This window comes from Nematostella vectensis, chromosome 2 (assembly GCF_932526225.1).
Source record: "Nematostella vectensis chromosome 2, jaNemVect1.1, whole genome shotgun sequence".
NCBI classification, from domain to species: domain Eukaryota; kingdom Metazoa; phylum Cnidaria; class Anthozoa; order Actiniaria; family Edwardsiidae; genus Nematostella; species Nematostella vectensis.
This window is the reverse complement of record NC_064035.1, coordinates 13,289,905-13,316,066: the sequence shown is the minus strand read 5'-3', so window position 1 is coordinate 13,316,066 and position 26,162 is coordinate 13,289,905. Positions and strand designations below refer to the sequence as shown.

The 26,162-nt window shown below is 38.9% G+C and overlaps 3 protein-coding genes and 1 long non-coding RNA gene across 4 annotated transcripts; 1 reads left to right on the top strand and 3 right to left on the bottom strand.

Annotated features, from left to right (window-relative positions):
* Positions 1-370: 370 nt before the first annotated feature.
* LOC116604452 (nucleoside diphosphate phosphatase ENTPD5) lies at positions 371-7,865 on the bottom strand. Its single transcript, XM_032366834.2, has 13 exons — positions 7,327-7,865; positions 7,141-7,220; positions 4,078-4,221; positions 3,844-3,964; positions 3,161-3,249; positions 2,833-2,912; positions 2,575-2,642; positions 2,414-2,501; positions 2,261-2,334; positions 1,782-1,853; positions 1,633-1,689; positions 1,162-1,271; positions 371-867 (listed from the first exon to the last, which is right to left on the bottom strand). The coding sequence occupies exons 1-13, from the start codon at positions 7,799-7,801 to the stop codon at positions 769-771; spliced, it is 1,557 nt and encodes a 518-aa protein (XP_032222725.2). The 5' UTR covers positions 7,802-7,865; the 3' UTR covers positions 371-768.
* Positions 7,866-8,633: 768 nt separating this feature from the next.
* Positions 8,634-10,430, bottom strand: LOC5521661 (40S ribosomal protein S26). Its single transcript, XM_001641391.3, has 4 exons — positions 10,327-10,430; positions 9,579-9,756; positions 9,048-9,178; positions 8,634-8,780 (listed from the first exon to the last, which is right to left on the bottom strand). The coding sequence occupies exons 1-4, from the start codon at positions 10,327-10,329 to the stop codon at positions 8,712-8,714; spliced, it is 381 nt and encodes a 126-aa protein (XP_001641441.1). The 5' UTR covers positions 10,330-10,430; the 3' UTR covers positions 8,634-8,711.
* A 154-nt stretch (positions 10,431-10,584) lies between these two features.
* Positions 10,585-14,616, top strand: LOC5521660 (protein l(2)37Cc). The gene is made up of 7 exons (XM_001641499.3): positions 10,585-10,742; positions 11,675-11,836; positions 12,233-12,375; positions 12,557-12,673; positions 12,743-12,797; positions 13,574-13,614; positions 14,141-14,616. The coding sequence occupies exons 1-7, from the start codon at positions 10,655-10,657 to the stop codon at positions 14,357-14,359; spliced, it is 825 nt and encodes a 274-aa protein (XP_001641549.1). The 5' UTR covers positions 10,585-10,654; the 3' UTR covers positions 14,360-14,616.
* Positions 14,617-17,013: 2,397 nt separating this feature from the next.
* Positions 17,014-21,333, bottom strand: LOC116619145. The gene is made up of 2 exons (XR_004296539.2): positions 21,248-21,333; positions 17,014-17,416 (listed from the first exon to the last, which is right to left on the bottom strand). It is a non-coding gene; the product is annotated as an uncharacterized LOC116619145 (long non-coding RNA).
* Positions 21,334-26,162: the final 4,829 nt, after the last annotated feature.

Here is a 26,162-nt window from a genome sequence, read left to right as displayed (position 1 = left end):
TTGCTTGTTTTCCACAAGAAGTGTCCCAAATCTGGGCTCATTTTGTGTGTCTCAAGCAGCAATTATTTGTCTTTTGAGTTATGCGAGGATATAATCCAAGCGATGCACAGGGATTAGTTATGCGGAAAATATAATAACCCGACTTGCGCTGAGACGAACATCTAGGAGGCCACACAAATGAACAACATGAAAAGAAAGAAATCTATCGTAAAGAACTAAGCTTACAAGTTATACGATTGTTTATATTGGTTAGGTGTATGATAAGCCTCGAACAAACAGAATCAATTCATCGAGCTTTGTCCTAGGCGATATTGAAGCCTTCTCCTGTTTACAAAGATCTTACAATACAATAAGAGCACAGAGCGCGAAATGTTGCATGACATTTTATTCAAGAAAAAAGATAATGTTTACCTACCCCCTCCCTCACACACAGATGTACAGATGTTTCTTTTTTTTTTTTAAGGTTTGTAAAATACAGAACGTCGAGATATTCGCGCCAACGCGCTGAAATTCAAAAATACCATTCAAATACATAAAGGCGAATTAGGGCGTGCGCGAAATATCAATGTCCACAAGAGCTGACGTTTCAACCAAATTCTCATAAAAGTGAGTCTTTATTCTTCCCAAGGCGATGTAACACTTTTCTCATTATTAAAAATTGTTGTATTCCTAGTGGCTGCCATGATCATAAATACTAGCTAAATATATCTACATTGCATATGGGACAGGTCCATAAAATTTCGATATGGTTCGTCGCGGTACCCCAAGCTACGCGCTCTTGGTCGTCTTCTTGTTACGCTGATCAAACATGTCGAGAGTGGCACCAAGCGCCCAGCTTAGTTCCACACCATCTATCTTCTTCCGCAACTACAACGATAGTAAAGGGATACACATGTTAAAATAAGTAGAAGGCGCAGAGTATTATTAATGTCCGATGAGGAGCAGTCATACCAACGGGAGTGGGGTTGACGAAGGTCCTCAAATTTTAACTAAGGGTTAAGGGCCTTCTGTTTTTTTAATAAGGCCCTGAAAATGGATGAAAAATTAAGAGGGATTCTGAGCAGCAGCTAATGAGTGTCCCCAATAAATCCGACCCATATTGCGATAAACGGGGGATAACGTGCCCCTCGTTTGAGGGGACCAAGAAAATGAAGAACTTACAATCAACTGGCGGTCCTGCTTGAAGCCATACCCGTCCATCAGTAGTGCGATGATGTAAGTGGCGTCCATGCACAGCAAGGGATTCGATCTTAGCTCGGTCGACGAGCAAACTAGAGGGAACATGAAATTTGACATGTGAGGGCACACACAGACGAATACTCACGTGCAGCATACATCCCTAAACAATAAAACGAATTCCTTACTTGAACAAGGTCAAACTTAGATCCTTTAGGTAAGGCATACAGACAGAATAGCCCTAGTGAGAACACCCACTTTTTGGCAGCCAAGGGGGGGGGGGGGGGGTGCACGCGCACACCCTACGCACAACCCCTGTGTACTTCCAAGCAAATACTGTACCGTTGTTCCAGAAACGCATCTTTGTTACTGACAAGCAAAGATCTGTGCCCCTGGTTTAGTGCTGGAATAGCTAGCCAAACTTACAAACAAGGGTTCACAAAATCTTGTACAAACCTTCTTTCGTTTTTTTAACATAGTCTTCCACAGATATAATTCCTCCATTTTTCTCATCTTTGAAAGGGAAAGAGCAGAAATAAACTCAGCATACATAAATCAATTAGTATGTTTGTGGCAGTCATAAATCAACCAGAGCTAATAATTACCTATCAAGCCTAGCTCGACAGCACGGTCATAGTAATATGAAAATGTGTAAAAAGTCCTCTGATTCATCTCATCTGATGATAAAACAGTTAAAAAACATAGTTACAGTGAGGACACAGAAAGCATGCCATGCTGAACAACTTTGACCAATCAGATTAGGCTTGAATTATCCGGCAGAACTAAGGTATATTTCTGTGTAATGTGAAAGAAAAATAGACAAAGCAATTTTGCCCAAAAGAGCTATCCAATACAGCCAGCAAGGACCTGTGTTTCACACGGTTGACTACACCTATAAGGTACAATAAACAACGTCCGGCGTTTCTCATTAGCTGAACTTTTTTTCAAAATGTTTACGGTGTTCAAGCCGAATCTGATTGGTCAAAGTTGTTCAGCATGGCCTTTTTCCTGTGTCCTTAGTGTAATTAGCAGAAACTTTCCAAGATTTCAAATTAATAAAAAAATAAGAAAAATAATTTATTACCATTCTTGTTAACTTTCTGTACCAAATTCTTTGCATGATTTAGACATAATTCGAAGCTATAACTTGAATGCCCCCTACACAAAAACACAACAGACTTGATTAATATTCCAAAATTCCATATTCTAAACAAAAAACATACTCTTTAACATTTACCTGACTTTGTGTGTTTGGCCTCCGAAGCTCCATGTGCCTTCTTGATTTACAGGAAGACAAGGCGTGTGACTAACATTCTCTCCCTGAGCTAGTGGGACCAAGGTGTTCATTTTATTGATGTTTTAAAAAAATATATAATTGCAAATTCTTTTGGTACTTACAGTCTAACATATAGTTTCCCTGAGCCATGATAGCGCCTCTTGCTGACATAAGTCCCAGCCCAAGATAGCTACAAAACAACATGCAACATGATAACAATATTGAATCATCAAAGCTAGATTGGCTGGTAAACAATTGATTTTTAGCCTATTTGGGCCACCTAAGTTTTCCAACACTCTCTGTCGTTTCTCCCCTCTTCACACTGTAACACACTATGTTTATGGGTTTCTTGCATCAGTAAATTGCATGCAACAGCTTACCTGTGAGAATAAAGAATATATTTACTACCAAATACTCCAACTGACTGAATGAAACCTTTAGGAGCCTGAGACACCGTGGCCTGTGGAACAAAGAAACCACCATGCATGAGTAAAACAGTGAAATTGCCACGTTTAATGTCATTATTTGTATTTAGTTCTTAACAATGAGGCTAATAACTATTGAGTAAAGCCAATATACTTAGGCCAAAAGAAAAGGCACACAATGAAGTGGAGATGGAGGCCAAATGTCTGTTAAACATGAGTTTTAATATTTGCACTGCATGTAGAGAAAGAGTGTCAGAGTGTTGTATGTCAAACTTTTGGATACCTTTATAAGAGGATGAAAGGTGACTTGTGTGGATCCCCCTCCAAGATCAAGAGCCCCCATCAATGAGTTGACACTCTTGTGAAAGCCTCCTGTAAATACATCAATGAGACCCTAACAGTAAAGTGACACTTCTGAGAAAGCCTATTGTAAACAAATTAGAAAAGCTGTGTCTGCAAAGTGACACATTCGAGAAAGTGAAAACAAATTAACAAGGCCCTATCCAGTGAAGTGATAAGGCCCCAAAAATTTCTACAGTTACAGTGAATGTTTAAAAAGAGGTAAAATTTGCAGTAAATTCAAGTGTCTGTCTTTTGGCATTCCAACAAAGAAAAGACTCCAAAATTTAAAAACAGTCATGTTCACCCAACACAGTTGCTAATTGATCATGATAAACCCCAGAATATATTAATTTTCAACAATATTATAAAGTCATCCCTCCAAATTTTGAGTAAAAGTATGATTTATCACCATCAGTGCTTTCAATAATCTGCAAATATTCAGAAATGAGGTGGTTTTCTATTCCAAATACCTTATACTGTTGCAATCTATGGTGTTGGCTTTCAAAGACCCAAAAACTCATATAAAGATTGCAAAAAACCTAACTGCATAGCTGTACGGAAAAAAAAATGTTAGATTTTATAAGCAAAAACAATAGTGCATGCCACCTTGAAATATTTGATTACCTGTGAGAAAATTGACAGTGACCCAAGCAAAGATGCCCTCATCCAATCCATCCATGATTGACACACAGTGGGGCTGATGGGCAGGGATATTGAAAGGAGAAGCACTGAACACTTCATATACCTAAGGAATAACACAGTTTACACAATAAATTGGATAGTATGCATGCTATGATTGGTCTTAAGCTGATGGACATTACTTTGTACATAGCTAATAAACAGTAGGTCCCAACAGACCTCATGTAAAAGATGCTTGGCAGATTTGACTGGGAGAAGTCTCAAACCTGCTGTCGCTTTGAGGGCCACAGGGGTGGCATGCCACTGATGAACAGGTATGACATCTTTTGCCTTCTGTAGTAAATCATATATTGTTTTTGCTCCCTTTAAAAAAAGCATAAAGTTAATATTACCTTTATCAAAGTGTCCCAACAAATCAGTGGTTGATCCAGGAATTCCAATGAGGGGAGGGGGAGCCACAGGCAGCCCAAACTCATTGATAGAATGTTAATATATGCACTTTAACGATCAAAATTGGTAATCTTTAAATTTGTGTTTTTTAAATAAAAATGACTCACAATGACTCCATTGTTGTGTTGTTTATTTCTCAACCAATTTTGAAGCCATTCAGCAGCGATTTTACAGGATTACTGATTTTTTTTATTATTCATATTTTGGGAGAAAAAAATCAGTACCCCTGTGAAATCGCTGCTGGATGGCTTCAAACTCGGTAGAGTAGTAAACAACACAACAAGTGAGTCATGATGAGTCATTTCTATTTCGAATTTTGCCCATTAAGGAAGCTAGCTGCCTGCAGTTTTCCAGTTGATATACTGCTCATGTTTAAAGGGCTACAGTTTCCGTTTGCGCAAAGCTTGGAATTTAAGATTAAGTCCATTTATCAAGTAAGGATTGAATTTTTGGAAAATGAGCTGTTGTCATTTGAGTTACCATAGCAACGAAACAATGGATAATGTACTTTTAGATTTTTGCAAATACACACTATACGAGGAAAATTATTTTTAAACCATACCCCTTAGACAAAACTTAGACAAAAAGACGTTTGCCTCCACATATTTGAAGTTATAAAAAAATCTGAAAGTCAGGTTTTAAGATATTTGCGGTTTTATTTTTTTGTTGCCTTTTTGTTTACTTCTACTTTCACGGACACTTATAAGTATAATTGTTGCATTTGAGGCTGTACAAATAAAACTTGTCGATAGAATTTTTTCTTACTTTCACAGATTAAACTTGATTTTAATAACATCTCCCTAGCAAAGCGCCGTGTAGGTTGGTATCTTTGAAGCCATCTAGAATTAACTTCAAACTTGGGTTATTTGACAGATCCCGCAAACGCGCTTTCTTTGTTTTGTACTAGTACATCGCATACACATTTCATGTCTAATGAGTTGATGTTTATAATTTATACTTATTGTCAATCAGATACTGTAGACTGGGAGCTTCGTTTAAGGTGGCAGGAAAGAAAAGACAACTTGCCTTTAAATTTTAACAGTCGATTGCATATAAGGTTAATATGAAAAACTGAAAATTTGAGCATCTTAGTGCTTTTCGTTTACAAGATATTCTAAATCAAAGTTGCGTTGCAAAGGAAAGTTTCGCTCCAATATTTTATACACAAGCTTTGAAAACAATGGCTATCAAAGTGGACCCATGCAGCTAATTTGACACATATTGACCAAATCCCCTTTACAAAGTCACGATTCCCAGGCAAAGTTTTGTCATCAGAAACTCTCCGATTTCACATATTGCTGCTGTGCCACTCGCTGCTTGCGCAAAACAACAGTGTGTTTAATCTTCTTGTTCCTTCCCTGTTCATTTAGAACTTTACTATGTCTGCGGAGTATAAATTAACTTTGAAGCTGTTGATTAAAAACAACAAATTTTGTTTCACATTTTGCTAGCAGAAACTGCATTCAAACAAATCTGCAATGCGATAAAGCTCTCCGGGTCATGACCCAAGCGCTGAACCTCATTGTTCTCTGTGACAGTTGCTATGTGGCGTCTCCAGAACGGCAAGTGATTGGTTTCGCAGGAAAAAAAGAGCTTCATATATGGTTATTTTGCCTAATAAAGCGTGGATTTTGAAAGTTTTTCTTCTCTTTTTGATGTAAACGATGTAAACACCATGAGCGAATGTGGTGAAGGAATGCGCTAAATTGCCTGGATTCAACTCGAGACAAAGACACAGACTCACAAAATATGCTCTATCTGTATCAGGATTTATTTGATGGAACTGAAACTTGGCAATCAAAAACTAGACATAGTTTAGAAACTTTTCATCAGAGAGCACCGTCCATTTATTTTTCATCGCGGAATAGTCTCGAGCGAAAACTGAATTTTGTTTTTTCGCAACTAATTTCTTGCATTTCAATTTTTTTGGTGCACTCTCATAAAAAGTTTCATTTTATACTTAGGTATTATATACTGGACTTATATTGGGTTACATTGGAACGCATTTTCTCTAGAGCAAAAATAGGCATTTTCGGCTTAATTGACAGTGTGCAGTAATTAGCCAAATTCCTCAAATTTCTTTTAGATATGACTAAAATGACAATTTTGACATGAAGTTGGATATTGTATCTTTTTGTTGTGAGAGTTTCGACCATTTTTATGCAAAAGTGGCCTCATAAATGTAATTTGTAACTTAGGGGAATTTGAGTGTGTATTTGTCTTGTTTGCACTTCGTACTGCCTTCAAGCCCTGTCATCTCCCTGGATCTTTTTGCAGCAATTTCAAAAAAATTTCAGTTATCAAGCTGGGCCAGCAAAAGATTTCGGGGTTGCCAGATAAACCCAGTTGGATGACTAGATTAGGCTACTTTTCTGGCCTTGTTTTTGTCTATTGACATCAAGGGTCATATTGATAAGTGTTCTGTTAAATTTCGTGAACTATTAAGTTTTATTTACGTTTATGTTTCTTATTTCGAAAATTTTCAATATATTTTGGACTAGCAAGCTTTATGCTAATTGCTTGTACCTTTTCACACAATATTCGCTGAGTATTTGAATAGCGAAGCTCAGGGGAATCGCAGAGTCTCGCCTGACAGTCCAATTAATCTAAAGTGTGTTTCTCTGAATATATGATGCATGAATAAAGCAATCAGCAAAATTAACAAGTAATTTTCTTACAAGAAACACACAGCTCCATAAAAGCTAAAGGGCTCTGGAAAGCGAATGGGGAGGAAAATTTTTGTAGCCATGGGTCGAAAGGCATGATCCATATGCACCTGGTACAATCGTCCAATTCTGCATTTTACTACGTTCATCCTTAGTCTTATTTTACCTTTTTAGGGTTATTTGCAAATGCTGAGAGTCCAGGTTTAACTTGTTTGAAGACTTCATTAGCTAGGCTAAGTGTACCATCTGCAAGGAGAAATAGAGAAAAGTAAGAATTTGTAACCTTACATAGGAGGTTCAAAAGCGCAAGAGTTACATTGAGTTTCCAGGTGGCAAAAAGAGCAAGTCTGACCTGGTAGTTTTCTGAATGAAAATACGTGTATTCTACTGCCAGTGCTTCCAGCATCAAACATGATGCCATGTTGAAGAGAAGCCATTGGATACGATACTGTGGGTTTCTCGCGAAAGGAGTACATATTTGATAAACTAAAGTCCCCTAAGCTTCTTGAGACAAGTCCCAATAAAAGTAATGCTATCATCATAGCGGCTAATGTCTTACAGCTTGTTAACCAAATCTTCACTTTGTAAGAGTACGACCGTAGCTTATAGCTGAGCATGTTTTCGCTTGGAGAAGAGCATTGGGCTTCGAGCTCTTTGTATGATGACTTCATCAATAACTTATACTTCGTATGGGGAACATTGAAACAATGATGTTTGCCAAGACGAATGACCTCGCAAATGACCAAGAAACTCTCTCTGTTAATTACTGTCGTAGGAGAGGCATCAAAGCTAAAGAAACTAAGTATGTCGCGCTTTGTACTGCACATCAACAGTGTTCTATCCAAATGTCCGCCATGTTGTCCACTATGCAAATGCGCCTGCGATCTAGCAAGCGGACCGAACACGTTGCAGTGTAGTACTTCATGTATGCACGAATCATAGATAAACCAGAAAAACATTCTTAGAGCTCAAACGCCGCCTAGCGCGACGAGTTCTAGAGTTTTCAAAGCCCTTTTCCAGCTCTTTCTTGTATAATTGCCTTATTTCTATTGCTTATCGACAAAGAGTCACTTTGCAGAGTTTTAAGGGAATGAAATGGGAATGGTTTGTTTGCAATCAATGAAAGTAAAATTTATGGATAAGGAAAAACTAAATGGTAGTTTGTAATTCAGGGCTGACATCATATGCAGATCACATGTCAACCTTACAAAATTCTTTGAGGGGGCATCCCTAATTTTATTGATTTCTTATCATCTCTTATACTTTTGTACTTTCGTGAGCACACTTGGGCCAAGGAGACGTAAGCCCTACAATAATCTGCAGTAAGTACAGCCAAAATTAACCATAATTGTGATTTTTATTCGCAGTCAGCCAAAACATGGAGTTCCCTTCAAGCCAACCCACTGTTATCCTGGTTTCAAAGCCTCAAACATCTCTCTATTTAGTTACCAGCAGAGCTCAGTGCAGAGGAGCTTGCCCCTGGCCACAAAATAGATAGAAGTTGAAGGCATATGACCCAGGGTAACCTATTGCTCTTGATACCCCCTTTCCTAAGAGCTCCTAAAATGGTCTGGATAATTGAACGGAAATTTTCTGATACAGATAAAAGTAAATCTAAAGAAAACTTTGGTAATAATCAAAGTCAGCCCATGCGTGACATCAGTTTTCCAAGGGTTGGAGTTTTTATTTCTCAAATGTTAGCACATTACAGCAAACTGGCAGATGTAGGAGTTGAATCTATCTGGCTCCTGCACCACCTGTTGCTGCCCCCGGAGCTCCAGGCTGTCTTTGCTGATTGGTCTCGGGCTAAATACGAAAATAAAACATATTTTAGGCACCAATAAAACAAACACAAGACAATAAGAAATGCTTGACAAAGAATCCTCTCCTTTCCACACACACAAACTAATTTCCTTTCTATGTACATGACCTTGTATTCTTTTTTAGAAATTCTTGGGTGATATGTGAAGGGATTCTTTATGATCAAATTCTTTTTAAAACTAAAGTATTGATGTTTTGTATTCTGACTAGAGTTTGCTGTTTATTTATTCTTGAATTTTAGATTATGCTTACCCTGCGCTGGAATCGTGGAGGAGGGGTACGGATCTTACGGTCCTCCTTGGATCTGTTTCTCACTACCTTGGAGTGGATAGCACAGCTCACACAGTAGTGTAGCTTGACATATAGTTTAGGAAGAGCGTACACTAGAAAAAAAAAATAAGGCTGAATCACACTTGAGACATGGAAATGCAAAATTATGGAATTTTTATTTTTTAGCAAAATATTTCATATTTTGCTAGAACAAAACCATTTGCATTTTGTCCATTGACATTTTCATTTGCCTGACAGGAGACTTTGCTATAAAAGGGATAGGACAGTCCACATTTGCCTGGCTTTATTTAACATAAAACTATGATAGAAAAGGGATAGGACCACTCACTAATAAAACCCTTTGAATTGAATAAATGAATAAAAATAGTTACAAATCTTGAAGCAGGAAGACAAAGGAAAAGAAGAAAGCATAAACTGACAATAAATGGTAATATTCCAGCCCATTTTGTTAAGTTGATTAGCAGAGTATTTTGTCTTTTGTGTATGCCATACCTTCATAAACGCTGGCATCAGCAATGTCCCTGACAGCCGCAGCCTCCACGATGTTCCTGATGACAAACTTCTTGATAGATTTGTCCTTGGGGACACATCTGGCACAGTTGGTGCAGCGTACAAACTTGACATGGCCTCGACCATGCTTGGAGCGCCCTCCATTACACCTCTTCTTGGTCTGTCGAGGTAAATGTACCAAGCAATAAGCATTTGAGTCTAATAATCAGTCTTTGGGATATGAAATAGCTTTCTTAGGACAAGCAGGGAGGGGGACTAAATTTGCCGAAATAAAACACAATTTTCTTTCTTCAATACACTTAACTCCTTTACACTAGTGCCACAATATTCTAAGACATGATAGCAATTTTCAATGTAAGGTTGCAATTATTTAGTGGAAATTTCCAAGTTTTTTACCCTTATACAAGTTTGGAAATAGTATTTAATTAATACAGCACTGTTATCAACGCAAATAACTCCAAGCATGAATAGTTATGCAGTCAAACTCTTGTAAATTGGCAAAACACTACGTAGAATTATAAAAGGCACGTGTGTGCTGGTTCTAAGCCGTCTTTTCGAAATGGAGGTGATTTATTTCGAATTTTCAGGAAGTATATCAATCCCACTTGAAAAAAAACTAATAACATCGTAGCGATATATAAAACTTAGAGTTTTTGGCGTATTTTGAGGACAAATAGACAACTATTTTGTCGTATAAAGCGGTTCCCAATTGAACTAGTTTAAGACCCACCATTTTGAATCCAAGCTAAAGGCAAGAGGGCGCACACATGTAGACCCTCGACATTTGAAGGGCCACCCCGCACATTAGCGGTAATATATCGCGGGCTCATTAAAGAAAAACTTTAAAATTAATTTAGAAACGACCAACAAATACATATCAGCCTCAAATTTAATGTTTACAACTCAAAGAATAAATTTACCTAATCTGATATTCATTGCGATTCCATTATTATTTTTGTGTATTGTTCTATGCTGTTTCATAATAGACGGTCTACCTGTGGAACTTAGTCTCCAACGTCCAATCTCCTTCACATATTCACGTGGTCGAAGATTTCAAGATGGCGGCGAGTTTCTTCAACAGACTAGCAGGCCTAGGTTTAGGTGTTGCAGTCGTCGGTGGGGTTGTCAATTCCGCACTTTTTAATGGTAAGCTACTGCTTTTACTTTTTGAGTCTTTGTCTGTGTTATGCAGATCTTTGTAAATCGCAAGTAAAAAGCGTGTCACTTGACGGGTTGAGATGTTGAAGTCTTATGCAACTTTAACTAGGAGTTGCTGCATACTTGTGTACAAATTCACCCTGGCTCAGACTGATGTGCCCTTTTATTTAAAATACAATGTAGCTATTAATTAGAATTGTGTGTGTCGTATGACCTCCGAGTGGTTAGATGCACGGTGCACGCGTGTATAGAGTTTTATGAGGAGACAACACAATACAAGCATAGATATGATTTGGCGATTTTTAAATAGTAAATTCCTTTTTGCTGTCGAGAGGGATGCCAAACACCCTTTGCTCACAACTCACACTAGCTACGTGCCTGTATTTAAATTTAGTTATTAGGAAATTCATTTTTACCCATTAAAAACCCATATGCACCTATTATTGGACACTCTAAATAAAAAAGCTGTAAACTGACCAATGGAGTTCTTCTCTTTGTCATGAACAAGCAAGAATATAGAAAAAATTAAAAATTTTCTTTTACAAGCTTATATGGTGATGCAATGTATCCCTTTTTTTTATTAGCCGAGCAATCCCACAATTCCTCACAGAGCTCTAAAACCCACTTTCCCTCAACCCACCTCACTTCTCTGACAACCTTTGTGCAGGTGCGTACACAGGGTGTTGTGCAGGGTGTGTACATGCACACCCCCCATTGACCTCCAAAAGAAGGTCATTTCTTATTGAAGGATCTTCAAATATAATCCATATGATACGTATGACTATGCAACACCCTCAGCCAAACCTGGGTACGTGATGTCTATACATTTCATTGAATGTTCCAAAGTGTCCTCCTTCTGATCAGATAAAAATTACAGAGTACATACAGAGTAATCATATTTAAATGTCTCTTTTGTACAGTTGATGGAGGGCATCGTGCAGTAATCTTTGACAGATTTCAGGGTGTCAAACCTGACGTTGTAGGAGAAGGAACTCATTTCCTCATTCCTTGGGTTCAAAGGCCGATCATTTTTGACATCAGAACCCGACCAAGGAATGTCCCTGTGACCACAGGAAGCAAAGGTATGTAACCCAGGCAGCACACCCATTACACCTCTTTCTTTTGTAGACAGCCCAATTTTGTATCAATGGGCATCAATGAATTATTATTAGTCAGGTCAGTAATTGCTCCTTAGACACCATTTTTCTTCATGTGTAAAGTTCTTGTATCACTAGGAAAAACATCGGTTTCCTTAGAGATAGTTTTGACTTTTCATGTACTGTCCCCAATGTACATAATTGCACATGAACAAAGTCAATTATTTTATCTTTATTTGCATGAAAGAATGGTGTCTAAACTAGGCAATAGGAGTACTTTAGATGTAACATACTTTTTACCTGATTTTTATATGTATAGAAAAACAGTCTTATCTTTGGGTAAGATATGTTATTGACATTTTGCTATTTATCCATTCACAGATCTACAGAATGTTAACATAACTCTCAGAATCTTGTACCGACCTCAACCACAGGTCTTGCCCAAGATCTACATGAACCTTGGTGAGGACTATGATGAAAGAGTCCTCCCTTCAATCACTACTGAGGTGCTCAAGGCTGTTGTGGTAGGTATAGACTAGAACAGGGCCCTCTTCCTACTTCCATCAGGAGAAACAGCAGTATATTTTTGTGCCTGTCTTCTCTGGGGCAAGAAAAGAAATGAAGAAAACTCTTTATTTTAAGGGTACAGTATGTGTAGTGTAATGTGTATTGCAACTAATTTTTCATGATACATCTACTCCTCAGGCCCAGTTTGATGCAGGTGAATTGATCACCCAGAGAGAAATGGTGTCTCAAAAAGTCCAAGAGGACCTCACAGAAAGAGCCTCAAGTTTTGGGTTGGTTTTAGATGACATTTCCTTGGTAGGTCCCAGATAGGGTTTTATCCCAGGGTTTTCTATCTGGAAATAACAAAATATTTTTTCCCTTTAGACCCACTTGACATTTGGAAAAGAGTTCACTGAAGCTGTAGAGTTAAAGCAAGTTGGTGAGTGATAATAATAATATAATGATGGTGATCACCAACTCTCAAAAATTTGGATTTTCTCTCTAGGGATAAAATAGATGGTCCTAATGTATTTCAAGGGATTGGCTAGTTTTTTATGTGCTTGGATTAATCTACTATTCTGTGCATTATAAATTGGATACACACTTGTAATAAAATGTGTTTTTTAGTATTTCTTTAGAAAAATGTAAATTATGTATTGTATTAAAATCATTTTTTTAGTACTGGATTCTACAAGCTGTAACAACTGCTAAAACTTTAAAGTCTTGATGGATTGCACTTTGTGCCCGCTGATTGGTCAAAATGTAGATGTTATTTTTAAATCATGCAGTATAAATACCATTTCAGTATAAATCGTTGCATACCTTTTTTGCATACTATTTGTTTTATACAATGTTACAATCTAGTTTTGGAGGAGCGTGCGCCCATGCTGACGCAAGCAGTTGTCCTCTAATAACACAGGGACTCTTGACCAATCAGAGCATTTCACGAGTGACGTTGTATAAATGAATAAAGTGCAGAACAATTTGCCATTTTGGAATTCACCCATTTCAAAATACATTGTCCGCAAAAATGGCAGTTTTCCCATGAATAAATACCATGGGGCTCGTCAGATTTCTACTGAATTCTCATGCTTCTATGGTAGTTAACTTTAATTCTTTAATCTTATAAATGATTTATACCAATAAGAAGCAAGTGGTCTATACCATTTGCCATTCATTAAGTCCACTTACATGTTAATCTCTTTTGAAATTCAGCCCAGCAGGATGCTGAGAGAGCTCGTTTCCTCGTAGAAAGAGTAAGTAATTTTGTTGTCTTTTTACCGACCAAGTGGACGGAAAAAGTGTACCATTATCTTAGGAAAAAATATTAGGGGCACTATAAGACAGTTACCTATAAGATAAACTTACAACCTCAGCAAGATGATTTTTTTAGATTCATAGCAGAGTTGGCGCATTGATTAGATCATTAACATCGCACTTGTTTCCTATAGGGCATGGATAAATAATTTATGGTCTGTCAAAGCTTTCATTTTGTTCATATTCTTGTGTGATCAGGCATGGGCGGATCCAGGGTTTCTAAATTGGGGGTGGATGATGGCCGGATAGATGGCTTACAACTGATCCAGTGGTTCTTTGTAGGTCACTATATAGATCTAACGAATTGGATTTGTCGGGTCAGCAAAGCCAAGCAGGCAAAGGCATTTTTTTTCTTCAAAAAGGGGGATGGATATCCCCCCACCCCACCCCTCTGTATCCGCCCCTGTCAGGAGACTGACCACTGAGTACTTATGACCCGTATCAAACTTTATTTCTTTTTATCAGGCTGAACAACAAAAGAAAGCAGCAGTGATATCGGCAGAGGGAGACGCCAGAGGTGCAGCTCTGCTGGCTCAGGCGTTCAAGGAAGCAGGAGAAGGGTTGGTAGAGTTACGAAAAATTGAAGCATCAGAGGAGATAGCCGAGAGGATGTCTCGCTCAAGGAATGTTGCATACCTACCTGGAGGCCAAAAGATGTTGCTAAACCTCCCAGTAACCCGCTAAGATCCTTAGCGATAACAACTGAACATTGGGCCAAAGACTAGCGGGGCGCTTTGCTGTTTATTTGTCCTGCAAAGTGATGCTTCCCCTGGTAAAAGCCACAACACTGGCGATTATATTTTCAAGTCACTGTGATTGTCAAAAATAACGTCCTATATCTTCCTAATAACAGGTTTTATTAGAAATGCTAAAACATAACCTTGAATTATGGATAAGATTCGTTGAGCACAAGGCGCCTAAATAAAGCCAGTACCATGTAATGAATGTGCTATCGTCGTTTCTTAAAATACAAGATCACACAGGCATGCGGGTTTTTTTTAGAGAAAAAGAGTAAAGCTATAAAGAAATTTAATTTGGAGTACAGTGCTATGAAGCCGAGTCGAGCACGATGCAAAGACGTTATTCCTAAAAACTTCCAGTGATAATTTAGCCTTATTTCTAGCCGGGGCCTGAGACGTTCCACTCCATTTAAGGTGGCGCGCCGAGGTTGTTTTGGCCAAACAGCTTTTACTAAGTTCCCTATATTAGACTCATTTTCGGCTCGATTTTCGTGAATTTTCCAGATTTTATTAATACATCTATGCTTTGTCAGATCCCGCAAGATTCACACTTGTTTGAAATCAAATTATATTTTTTTCATGCAAGGTAAATGGAAGCAATTTTTTTATATTAAAATAAAAATACCGAAATCTGCGCGATGAATTTTTTTCTAAATTCACAGTAACACCTAACAATACTCCAGCTTGAAGCACACGAATTTTTGGCTTAAAACTGACCTGTTAAACTTCGCGATTGATGAATCTTTATTTTACGCCAAAATTGTCCTCGCAATCTTTGAAAAAATAAATGCACTCTTGCCTACAAAGATCCATCCCCGAATTTACGCCCCCTGCTAAGTCCACACCCTAAGGCAACATGTGTGAGAGGGGCAAGAGGACCAGTGTTGCACAAGAATAAATTCCAGATGGTCAATTCGAGAGTATTTTTATTAAGATAATTTGAAAACTAAAGAATTTATTCCTTTTCAACATTTGAGCCCAAGCCGCGCCTCTTCTAAAGTATTACCCGACGCTATGGCTAAAATAGGCCTTACCGAAAGTACTTACTTAATGCAGTTGCATGTCGAACCTGCGTTTATGAGAAACTAGAATCGAAAGTTGAGGATATGAACGCGCTTCAAACGAAGCCCACGCCAGTGTCACACATGGTAATCGACGAGCTGTCTTGTTTGTTTCACATGTGACAAGGTTGCACGAGCGAAACTGAGATCCCGTGCATTTCATACAGATATCTCTTATTCTATTCCATTTGGTTATGTGCAACCGCCTTTGAACTCTTTTTCTAGACTCCACCCGTTTAACCGTTTCGATTCATTCAAATAAAAAATACGTAAAGTACAAAACAAAAACCCGTCATGTTCTAAGTCGCATTTTACTCATATAGAGAGAGATGCTGGATAGCGGGGGTGGGTGTGGGCTTGAAAACCCCAAGTCCAGTGAAAAATTTAAAAAACGTAGACAAAAAAAGATACCGTGCGAAATAACTGTCAAAAAAACTTCGAGATTGCAAACTTTTTGATAACAATGTGTTTTTTTCAGTGAGAGGGGGTTATGTGTGTTTTATATGATTCTTATCTATAGCTTTTTCATAGATTGACAAATTTCCTCTTCAAAATATATACCCGTAGCATTTTTTTATATTCTTCCGTACTTTAGACTGTATAGTGTTTCTTTCAGCGTTCACATCTTCACAGTAAGCGTTCTCACAGAATAGAGATATCTGTACGAAATGCACAACCCGGGATCTCAGTTCCGCTCGTGCAACCTTGTCACATGTGAAAGAAACAAGGCAGCTATCGTCGATTACCATGTGTGACACTAGCGTGGGCTTCGTTTGAAGCGCGTTCAGATACTCAACTTTTGATTCTAATTTCTCATAAACGCAGGTTCGACATACAACTACATCAAGCAAGTACTTTCGGTAAGGCCTATTTTACCAATAGAGTCGGGTAATAGTTTGGAAGATGAGCGGGTTGCGCTAAAATGTTGAAAAGGAAAAATTCTTTAGTTTTCAAATTATCTTAACAAAAATACTCTCGAATTGACTATCTGAAATTTATTCTTGTGCAACACTTTTCCTCTTGCCCCTCTCACACAAGTTGCCTTAGGGTTTGGACTTAGCAGGGGGCGTAAATTCGGGGATGGATCTTTGTAGGCAAGAGTGCATTTATTTTTTTCAAATATTGCGAGGACAATTTTGGCGTGAAATAAAGATTCATCAATCGCGAAGTTTGACAGGTCAGTTTTAAGCCAAAAATTCGTGTGCTTCAAGTTGGAGTATTGTTAGGTGTTACTGTAGATTTAGAATAAAATTCATCGCGCAGATTTCGAGATTTTTATTTTAATATAAAAATATTGCTTCCTTTTAACTTGCATGACAAAAAATAATTTGATTTCCAAGAAGAGTGAATCTAGCGGAAACTGATAAAGCATAGATGTATTAATAAAATCTGAAAAATTTACGAAAATCGCGCCGAAAATGAGTCTTCTATAGGGAACATAGTATATAAGCTGTTTAGCCAAAACAACCTCGGCGCGCCACCTTAACTGTTTGGGGCCGTGGAGTAAAACGGTAAAACGTCGGACGCAGAGGCGATGCAAAGCCATCATGATGAATTTACTTTCATTTTATATTTACTCTTTTACATCAACTCTTGGGAACAGAATGATTCTTCTCCGAATGTTTCTTTCCAATCCCTTTAGTGGAGAGGTCAAACTATATGTATAATGGTTTATATATAAGAACGAGTTAAAAAAGAGGCTCCTCCTCTGGAGGGGGTACACCCGTATTATAGCAAGGTCCTTGGCATTGATAATAGCTGTATTTTAGGTCACAATCAGATCTGCAGGCGTCAGTGGTGCAGGGCAATTTGCATTTGGATTTCAAATCTTCACACTGCAAGTAGCATGCGTCCGATTCACGTTTCTTTCTCTGGACTCCTGCATCGCTGATGGACACGAGCACTGCCATGGCGATGGCTATCAACATTATGCCTTTCATCTATTAGGCAAGAAAAAGGGTTAGCGGAGTATTTCCATAGTTAAACCTCAATTGAGCAAACTATACTAAAGAGAAAGGCATGTGTAGGGACACAGAAAGGTAGGGGAGTCTGACCCGTACAAAATCTTCTAAAAACCGTTAGTCTTCGAAAAACAAAAAAGAAAGAAAAAACGATCGAAGACCGGAGGGACAAAGGGAACAAAACCAAGAGCATGCAAACAAAACCGTATCGTACCTTGTACCCTTAATACCTCAAACCCTTATCGTACCTTGTACCCTCAATACCCCAAACCCTTATCGTACCTTGTACCCTCAATACCACAAACCCTTATCGTACCTTGTACCCTCAATACCTCAAACCCTTATCTTACATTGTACCCTCAATACCTTAAACCCTTATCGTACCTTGTACCCTCAATACCTCAAACCCTTATCGTACCTTTCACCCTCAATACCTCAAACCCTTATCGTACCTTTCACCCTCAATACCTCAAACCCTTATCGTACCTTGTACTCTCGATACCTCAAACCCTTATCGTACCTTGTACACTCAATACCTCAAACCCTTATCGTACCTTTTACCCTCAATACCTCAAACCCTTATCGTACCTTTTACCCTCAATACCTCAAACCCTTATCGTACCTTGTACCCTCAATACCTCAAACCCTTATCGTACCTTGTACCCTCAATACCTCAAATCCTTATCGTACCTTGTACCCTCAATACCTCAAACCCTTATCGTACCTTTTATCCTCAATACCTTAAACCCTTATCGTACATTGTACCCTCAATACCTCAAACCCTTATCGTACCTTTTATCCTCAATACCTTAAACCCTTATCGTACCTTGTACCCTCAATGCCTCAAACCCTTATCGTACACCTTGAGCAAGGCCATCTCCCTGAGAGCCAATGCGGTTTCCGTGCAGGTCGAGGAACTGTTGATATGATCTTTGCTGCACGTCAGATTCAGGAGAAAAGTGTGGAACAAAATCAAGATCTCTATACCACTTTTGTAGATTTAACAAAAGCGTTCGACACTGTGAGCAGAGAGGGACTGTGGAAAATCATGGCGAAGTTCGGCTGCCCCGAGAGGTTCATAAAGATTGTTAGACAATTTCACGATGGGATGATGGCCCGTGTTCTTGATGATGGAAATACCTCTGCCCCTTTTCAAGTGTCAAATGGAGTCAAGCAAGGTTGTGTCCTTGCCCCTACACTGTTTAGTTTGATGTTCTCTGCAATGCTGACTGATGCCTTCAGGGAGACACCCCTAGGCATCCCCATCAGGTATAGGTGTGATGGGAAGCTGTTCAACCTACGACGTCTGAAGGCCGTCACTAAAGTCAAAGAGACTGTGATTCGTGACCTGCTTTTTGCTGATGACTGTGCCCTCAACGCCGTCAATGAGCATGACATGCAACAGGAAATGGACGCTTTCTCATCCGCCTGTGACAACTTTGGCCTCTCCATCAGTATCAAGAAGACTGAAGTGATGTATCAGCCCGCCCCAGGAAAACCATATCAGGAACCAAACATCACAGTTAAGGGGCAGCGACTTCAAGATGTAGAAAACTTCACCTACCTCGGCAGCACTCTCTCCCGCAACGCCAACATCGATGCAGAAATCAACAACCGCATCGCGAAGGCAAGCAGTGCCTTTGGGAGATTGAGGAAGTCAGTCTGGGAACGCAGAGGCATCTCACAATGCACCAAGATCAAAGTGTACAGAGCAGTCGTCTTAACAACACTTCTCTATGGCTGCGAAACTTGGACCATCTACAGAAGACATGAGAAACTTCTCCAGCAGTTCCATCTCCGCTGTCTCAGAAACATCCTAAATATCCGCTGGCAGGATAGAATCACAAACACTGAGGTTCTGGAGAGAGCAAACCTCCCCAGCGTCATTACCACCATGCGCAAAGCTCAGACACGATGGGCAGGACACGTCTGCCGTATGTCAGACTCCAGAATACCCAAACAGCTGTTGTACGGTGAACTAAGCCGTGGAAGCAGGAAAGTTGGAGGCCAGCGCAAACGCTATAAAGACTGCATCAAATCACATCTGAAAGACTTCAATATCGACGTTTCAACGTGGGAAACTGCAGCATCTGACAGACCGATTTGGCGTAATCTGATTCACAAAGGTGCCATCCACTCAGAAAACAAACGCTCCAACGCAGCCAAAAACAAACGCCAAAAACGCAAGGCTAGAGCTGACCAACCTACCAATATGACCCCCTCTTACTGGTGTCCGACTTGTGGAAGGGGTTTTCTTGCACGAATTGGCCTTATAAGCCACCTGCGGATTCATCCCTCCGCCCCTTAGACATTGTTATACTGTCAGTATTGCTATGGTCATACTCGACTACGAGTTGACGAACAACACCTTGTACCCTCAAACCCTTATCTCCTTGTACCATCAATACCCCAACTCCTTATCGTACCTTGTACCCTCAATACCTCAAACCCTACCGTACCTTGTACCCTCAATACCTCAAACCCTACCGTACCTTGTACTCTCAATACCTCAAACCCTTATCGTACCTTGTACCCTCAATACCTCAAACCCTTATCGTACCTTGTACCCTCAACACCTCAAACCCTTATCGTACATTGTACCCTCAATACCTCAAACCCTTATCATACCTTGTACCCTCAATACCACAAACCCTTATCGTACCTTTCACCCTCAATACCTCAAACCCTTATCGTACCTTTTATCCTCAATACCTCAAACCCTTATCGTACCTTGTACCCTCAATACCTTAAACCCTTATCGTACCTTGTACCCTCAATACCTCAAACCCTTATCGTACCTTGTACCCTCAATACCTCAAACCCTTATCGTACCTTTTACCCTCAATACCTTAAACCCTTATCATACCTTGTACCCTTAATACCTCAAACCCTTATCATACCTTTTACCCTCAATACCACAAACCCTTATCGTACCTTTCACCCTCAATACCTCAAACCCTTATCGTACATTGTACCCTCAATACCTCAAACCCTTATCTTACATTGTACCCTCAATACCTCAAACCCTTATCGTACCTTGTACCCTCAATACCTCAAACCCTTATCGTACCTTGTACCCTCAATACCTCAAACCCTTATCGTACCTTTTATCCTCAATACCTTAAACCCTTATCATACCTTGTACCCTCAATACCTCAAACCCTTATCGTACATTGTACTCTCGATACCTCAAACCCTTATCGTACCTTGTACCCTCAATACCTCAAACCCTTATCGTACCTTTTATCCTCAATACCTTAAACCCTTATCATACCTTGTACCCTCAATACCTCAAACCCTTATCGTACATTGTACTCTCGATACCTCAAACCCTTATCGTACCTTGTACCCTCAATACCTCAAACCCTTATCGTACCTTTTACCCTCAATACCACAAACCCTTATCGTACCTTTTACCCTCAATACCACAAACCCTTATCGTACATTGTACCCTCAATACCTCAAACCCTTATCTTTGTACTCTCAATACCTCAAACCCTTATCGTACCTTTTACCCTCAATACCTCAAACCCTTATCTTTGTACCCTCAATACCTCAAACCCTTATCGTACATTGTACCCTCAATACCTCAAACCCTTATCTTACATTGTACCCTCAATACCTCAAACCCTTATCGTACCTTTTACCCTCAATACCTCAAACCCTTATCGTACCTTTTACCCTCAATACCTCAAACCCTTATCATACCTTGTACCCTCAATACCTCAAACCCTTATCGTACCTTGTACCCTCAATACCTCAAACCCTTATCGTACATTGTACCCTCGATACCTCAAACCCTTATCGTACCTTGTACTGTGATCCTCTTTATCGTCGTCTCTCGCTTGCTTGGAGCTTATGTGGAGTAAAACGCCCCGTTAAATACTTTTAATAGTGATAACAGTTCTTAGGTAGGCCATTTATCTTAGTCTACATTTTTCGAAGAAATTGCAGGTTGCCTTGGATTTCGATATCGTCCGCATCATTTATGAGATTACAGGGCAGATAGCGAGATCTTTTATCTCGCAGTTGCCAGAACGACGTAGTCAGGCGTCCTTTGTATTATGAACAAGTCGAGGAAACATGCAAAATACTCATTTTTTCCTCGCTCTGGATAACATTTCTGAGAAATAATTTGAAAGTTGACTGTGGGAAATGACCTATCACTTTTTGTGCACACTGAATAACTGTAGTCGTAAAAGTAAGATGAACTAGTGATTACCAAACGCTAAAAGAAAATTGCCGCCAAGTTAATCATAAAGCTTTGTTAGGATAACGTTACGATTAAGAAATCGATCACCGTTCCATAAGAAATGTTTTACGCCCGCCAATTAAAAAAAAAATCCAAATGTTTTCCGTCCCCGCCCGCGTCATTTTTTGGCCGCTTCAAAGTTTTTATTATTTGTTATTTTTAACTAAAAGCCTATCATATTAATGTTTCGCCATTTTTTGGGCATTAGCTTCGAATTCGTCAGCGAGTTAAACATTCGCTTCGTATTTGACAGTGTAAAGATGGCTTTTGTTTGCCTTACTATCCGCTCCATTGTTGATAGATCGATTCCTGAAAAGACAATTATAAAAAATAAAATAAAAAACCGCCCGCTTATTCTTTTTAGTAATCCTCAAATCCGGACGGTAAACATTTGTTTTATTTTACTTGGCCTCAGCAAACATTCTATTTATTTATAAAAACGTCTAATTTTCAGTTGAGGCTAGGCCGTTATTATTTTGGAGCATTTTAAGTCTGAAGATGTTCTTTACGATGTTCTCTGGTTGTCATTGTTAACACAACTTTATTACTGCATTTTAGAACGTATCCGACTTGTACAATGTAGTATTTTGATGCTATCTGAGCTGTTATTGGCATGTTCTTAGCATGATGTTTAAATTTGGTAAAATCTCGGGCTAGACTTTCTTATAAAAAAAGATTCTCATAAAAAAAGAGTGTATTCAACTACAGCCTTCTGCGTCCCAAACTCGTAAACAATAATCAAAAAAAGGTTCTAAGAGATTAATTACCAAACATCACTTTTTATATCGAGCATTCAACAAACGCTTAGATGAAGCACAAGAACACGTAAAGTAGAACTTTCGGGCGCCTAGGAGTCGCCTAGCAATCGTATGTGGGAAGGATGACACTTAAAAATTTTAGTGGTGGTGTTGATTGTTCTGTGCGTGTTATCGTTGTTTTGTCGTATATATCCGTTATTTCCTCTTTGTTAATCCCTGAAGAAGGTAGTACCGGAGTTGTAAAATACGGAATTATATAGAAAATAATTATTCAATTTTGATAATTGAACTATTTTTGTCATAAGTGTTACATGGAATGTTCTAGAAGTGCTCAGTCAATTCCACAAAAGAGCTAAAAATACGTAGACTCCAAGCAGTTATACCGCTGTGTAGATCGTTTTACTTCTCTCGAAAACAACGACTACTGATTTGAGCCGAGCATTCCATTTCCACCAGCCAGTAACCCGTGAAAACATTCACGTTACAAAGTTAAAACCCATTCTGAGATCCTAGGTGACCCTAGGAGGAGCATGGGAGCTATTTTAAGTACTTTTATTTTTCGCCATGAGTTGTATATCTCCCCCCTTTGAGAGTCAGAGATATATGGTTCTTTCCTTATGAAATACCATTATGTAATCTTGTGACGTTGTATATGGTACTCTAAAAAGAAACGCAGTGGCTAAATGCCCGACAGTCTAGCCTGCACACAGGCGCTAGCGTGTGGGCCGAGTGGGTTTGTTGTGGACACTTAGGAGAAATCCCAGCGAGTTTGTTGTGGACGCGGGGAAGCACGCCCGGGTGCGCTTAGATAAACGACTTTGAGAAAGTCTAGGGTGCGCTTTGCGCGCTCGGGAAATCCGCTCGCGATAGCATCAAGCGGATTTCTAGCCAACCGCGCGCCACAGGGCTCCTGAACACTCGAAAGGCTAAAACTCGGGACAGGTCTTGGATGGACTAAATGCCCGAACAGTTTTCAATTTATTCAAATAACCCAGTAAATTGTCTTCCTAGAGAGTTCAAAGTATTGTATATTTGTTGAGAAAGGGCAAGCGAATCTGAATTAAGTTTTGCTGTCGGTATCAACCTTTTTACGGCTTTACAATGCATAGGGGCGGTAAGGGTTATTTTCGTGATCCGTGAACGGCCTTTTTTGTTAATCGTGAATCGTGAAAAGGACAAAATTCAAAAACCGTGATCCGTGATTGCTTACTTCGCAGTGATTCGTGAATGACGAAATTTGATCAACGTGAATCGTGATCTACGCTCTTTAAGAATCGTGAGTCTTGATTTCCGAGTAAAGATTAATCCTTGTCGTCAGTTTATCGTGAAACGTGATTTCCAATTTTTGAAACTCGTGAAACGTGCCGGCACCTCCTCCCCCCTTTACCGCCACTTGCAAAAAGGCCATAATCAACCATTTTGGCTCCCTATGATTTTTGCAAAAAAATCTGGAATTATAACAGAAAAAATGGCATGCATGTATTACTGCTCATACTAGTGATAAATGCATAATATTAGCTTTTAAAGTATCATCGAGTACATTTAGTGACATTTTCAACAACAGCTTTGAGAGAGCAAAATTTACCCACCCCTCCCTCCCAAATATCCGAGGAAAAAACAATCTAGCGCTGTTGTGAAACTTGTCACCTGAACAAACTTATAAAGTTAAAACAGGCATTTAAATCTGAGAAACAGGGCCAAAATATGAAAATTTCACTACTTTTTAGTTTTGGGGAAACTTATGTGTGAATGAAGGTTGCCATGGTAACATTGAGCGTCTTCTCGACCCCAGTCTGAATAGGTTAACGATCGACCTATACGTGTGTTCATAAAGAAAACCCATATCAAGAAAATTTAGCCAAAAATTGTCGTTTTTGACAAACGCGGTCACTTCCATATAAGGAAACTAATATATTCCTTATTTGGAAAAACTGCGTGATTCTTGTCATTTTTAAAGTTGCCGTACCGCAGGTGCTTCGTGAACTTTATGAATTGTAATCAGAAGAGAAAAACAATGAAAGTGACCACCCTTGGTCAATGAAGAAAAGTACCTGAAAAAAAAAGATTCCTCGGTACCAGTCCCTCAAAACGTTTTCTTCATATGCGGTGTAACAAATTGATAAAATTGCAATTATCTGTCATGTCCGTAGCAGGGGGGGGGGGCACTGTGGGCATGTGCCCCCCAAATATTTTCAAAAATTATTAGGAAATGACAAGTAGGGGCGTGGCTGTGCCCCCATATTTTGTATTGTGCCCCCACCCCCCCAATCTTACGTGGCCTGCTACGGCTCTGTCGGTTGATAAATTTGATAATAATTGATATCAATTTGATAGCAGTTGATAGCAATTATACTCATGCAAGTATTTCCCGTTATCGATTCTTATCATTTGACACATCAGTTTCTCCATGAGCCCCTTGTTTGTTGACTAGTTTTAATTATATAGATGTAAACTATTTTAACATTAACCCTATTCAGACCGGACATTTTCGGGGCTTCCTCTGACCGGGAAAGGGCTCTTTCGGCCCCCCATCCGTAACTATTGTGTTGCCATAGCAACACGATATGACGTCATTATGACGTCATTTAAAGACATATGGTTATAATAGCCTATCTTTCGAAACTTTTGCATAGAACATCCAAAATCCAAATAAGTTTCATAATCAGTTCATATTAAAAAAGCGACCGATATTCTTTAAAAAATGTCTTTGTGACGTCACGATGACGTCACTTAAGTGAGCAGAAACGGGCAATATTTATGTTTTTTTCAGATATGTATTTCTGTATGTCTTTTTTCGATAATCTTATTATATTGCAGTAGACATATATTATTAGTGACACTGTTTCTATGACAACAATATATGACACCTGTGACGTCATTGATTGGCATGGTACCTTTAATATAGCATAAGAATGCAAATGGAATCTTTAATTAAAGTAATAATTTAAATATCTTTCCCAAAAATGTTTTTTTTTCTACTTTATATTTAAAATAGTGGAATATAAAAAGGATTTTGCCAAATTTAGATGTTAGTTAAAAAAAAAACAGCTATTTTTAGCTAATTATGTGACATCAGCATCCGCCATCTTGGATTTTATGAAAATTATTTATTTTAATCAATAAAAACTGGGTGGCAAAATCTGAAGCTTTTTGACAATATTTAATCGTCTTTTCAAGTTGTATTAATGATTCCAGGTGTATATGGATGTTTTTTGCTATTTCTACAAGCACTATTTCGAGAAGGTCAAAAATTAACAAAAAAACCCACCACCCCTCCCCCCTAAAATGGGATGTAAATTTTTATTGTGTTTTTTCAAAACTTGGTATAAAATGTTTATATGACATGGACGTTGAGCACGTCGTATTAATAGTTGATCTTAACCAAATTTTGATTAAACCTGTCTCTAAACCTGGTTGCTATTGTTACCAGGGTACACATATCAAAATTTTGTTTACACCAAACTGATCCCAGATAAATTTTAGGAAAAGTCATCAAATTTCAATGCTCTAGCCCTACTAGTTCAAAAATTAATGAAGCTCAAAGGTGCTGGGGGCCTCAAAAGCCACCACCCCCCGGTCTGAATAGGGTTAACCAGCTGTCAAATCAGACAGATTGCTAAGATTGCGAAGATTGCTAAATTTTCTCACAAGTCAACGCAAAAGTCTTTGGGGAGCGGTCATTTATTACCGGGGGGGAGGGTGGTCTGTATTTTTG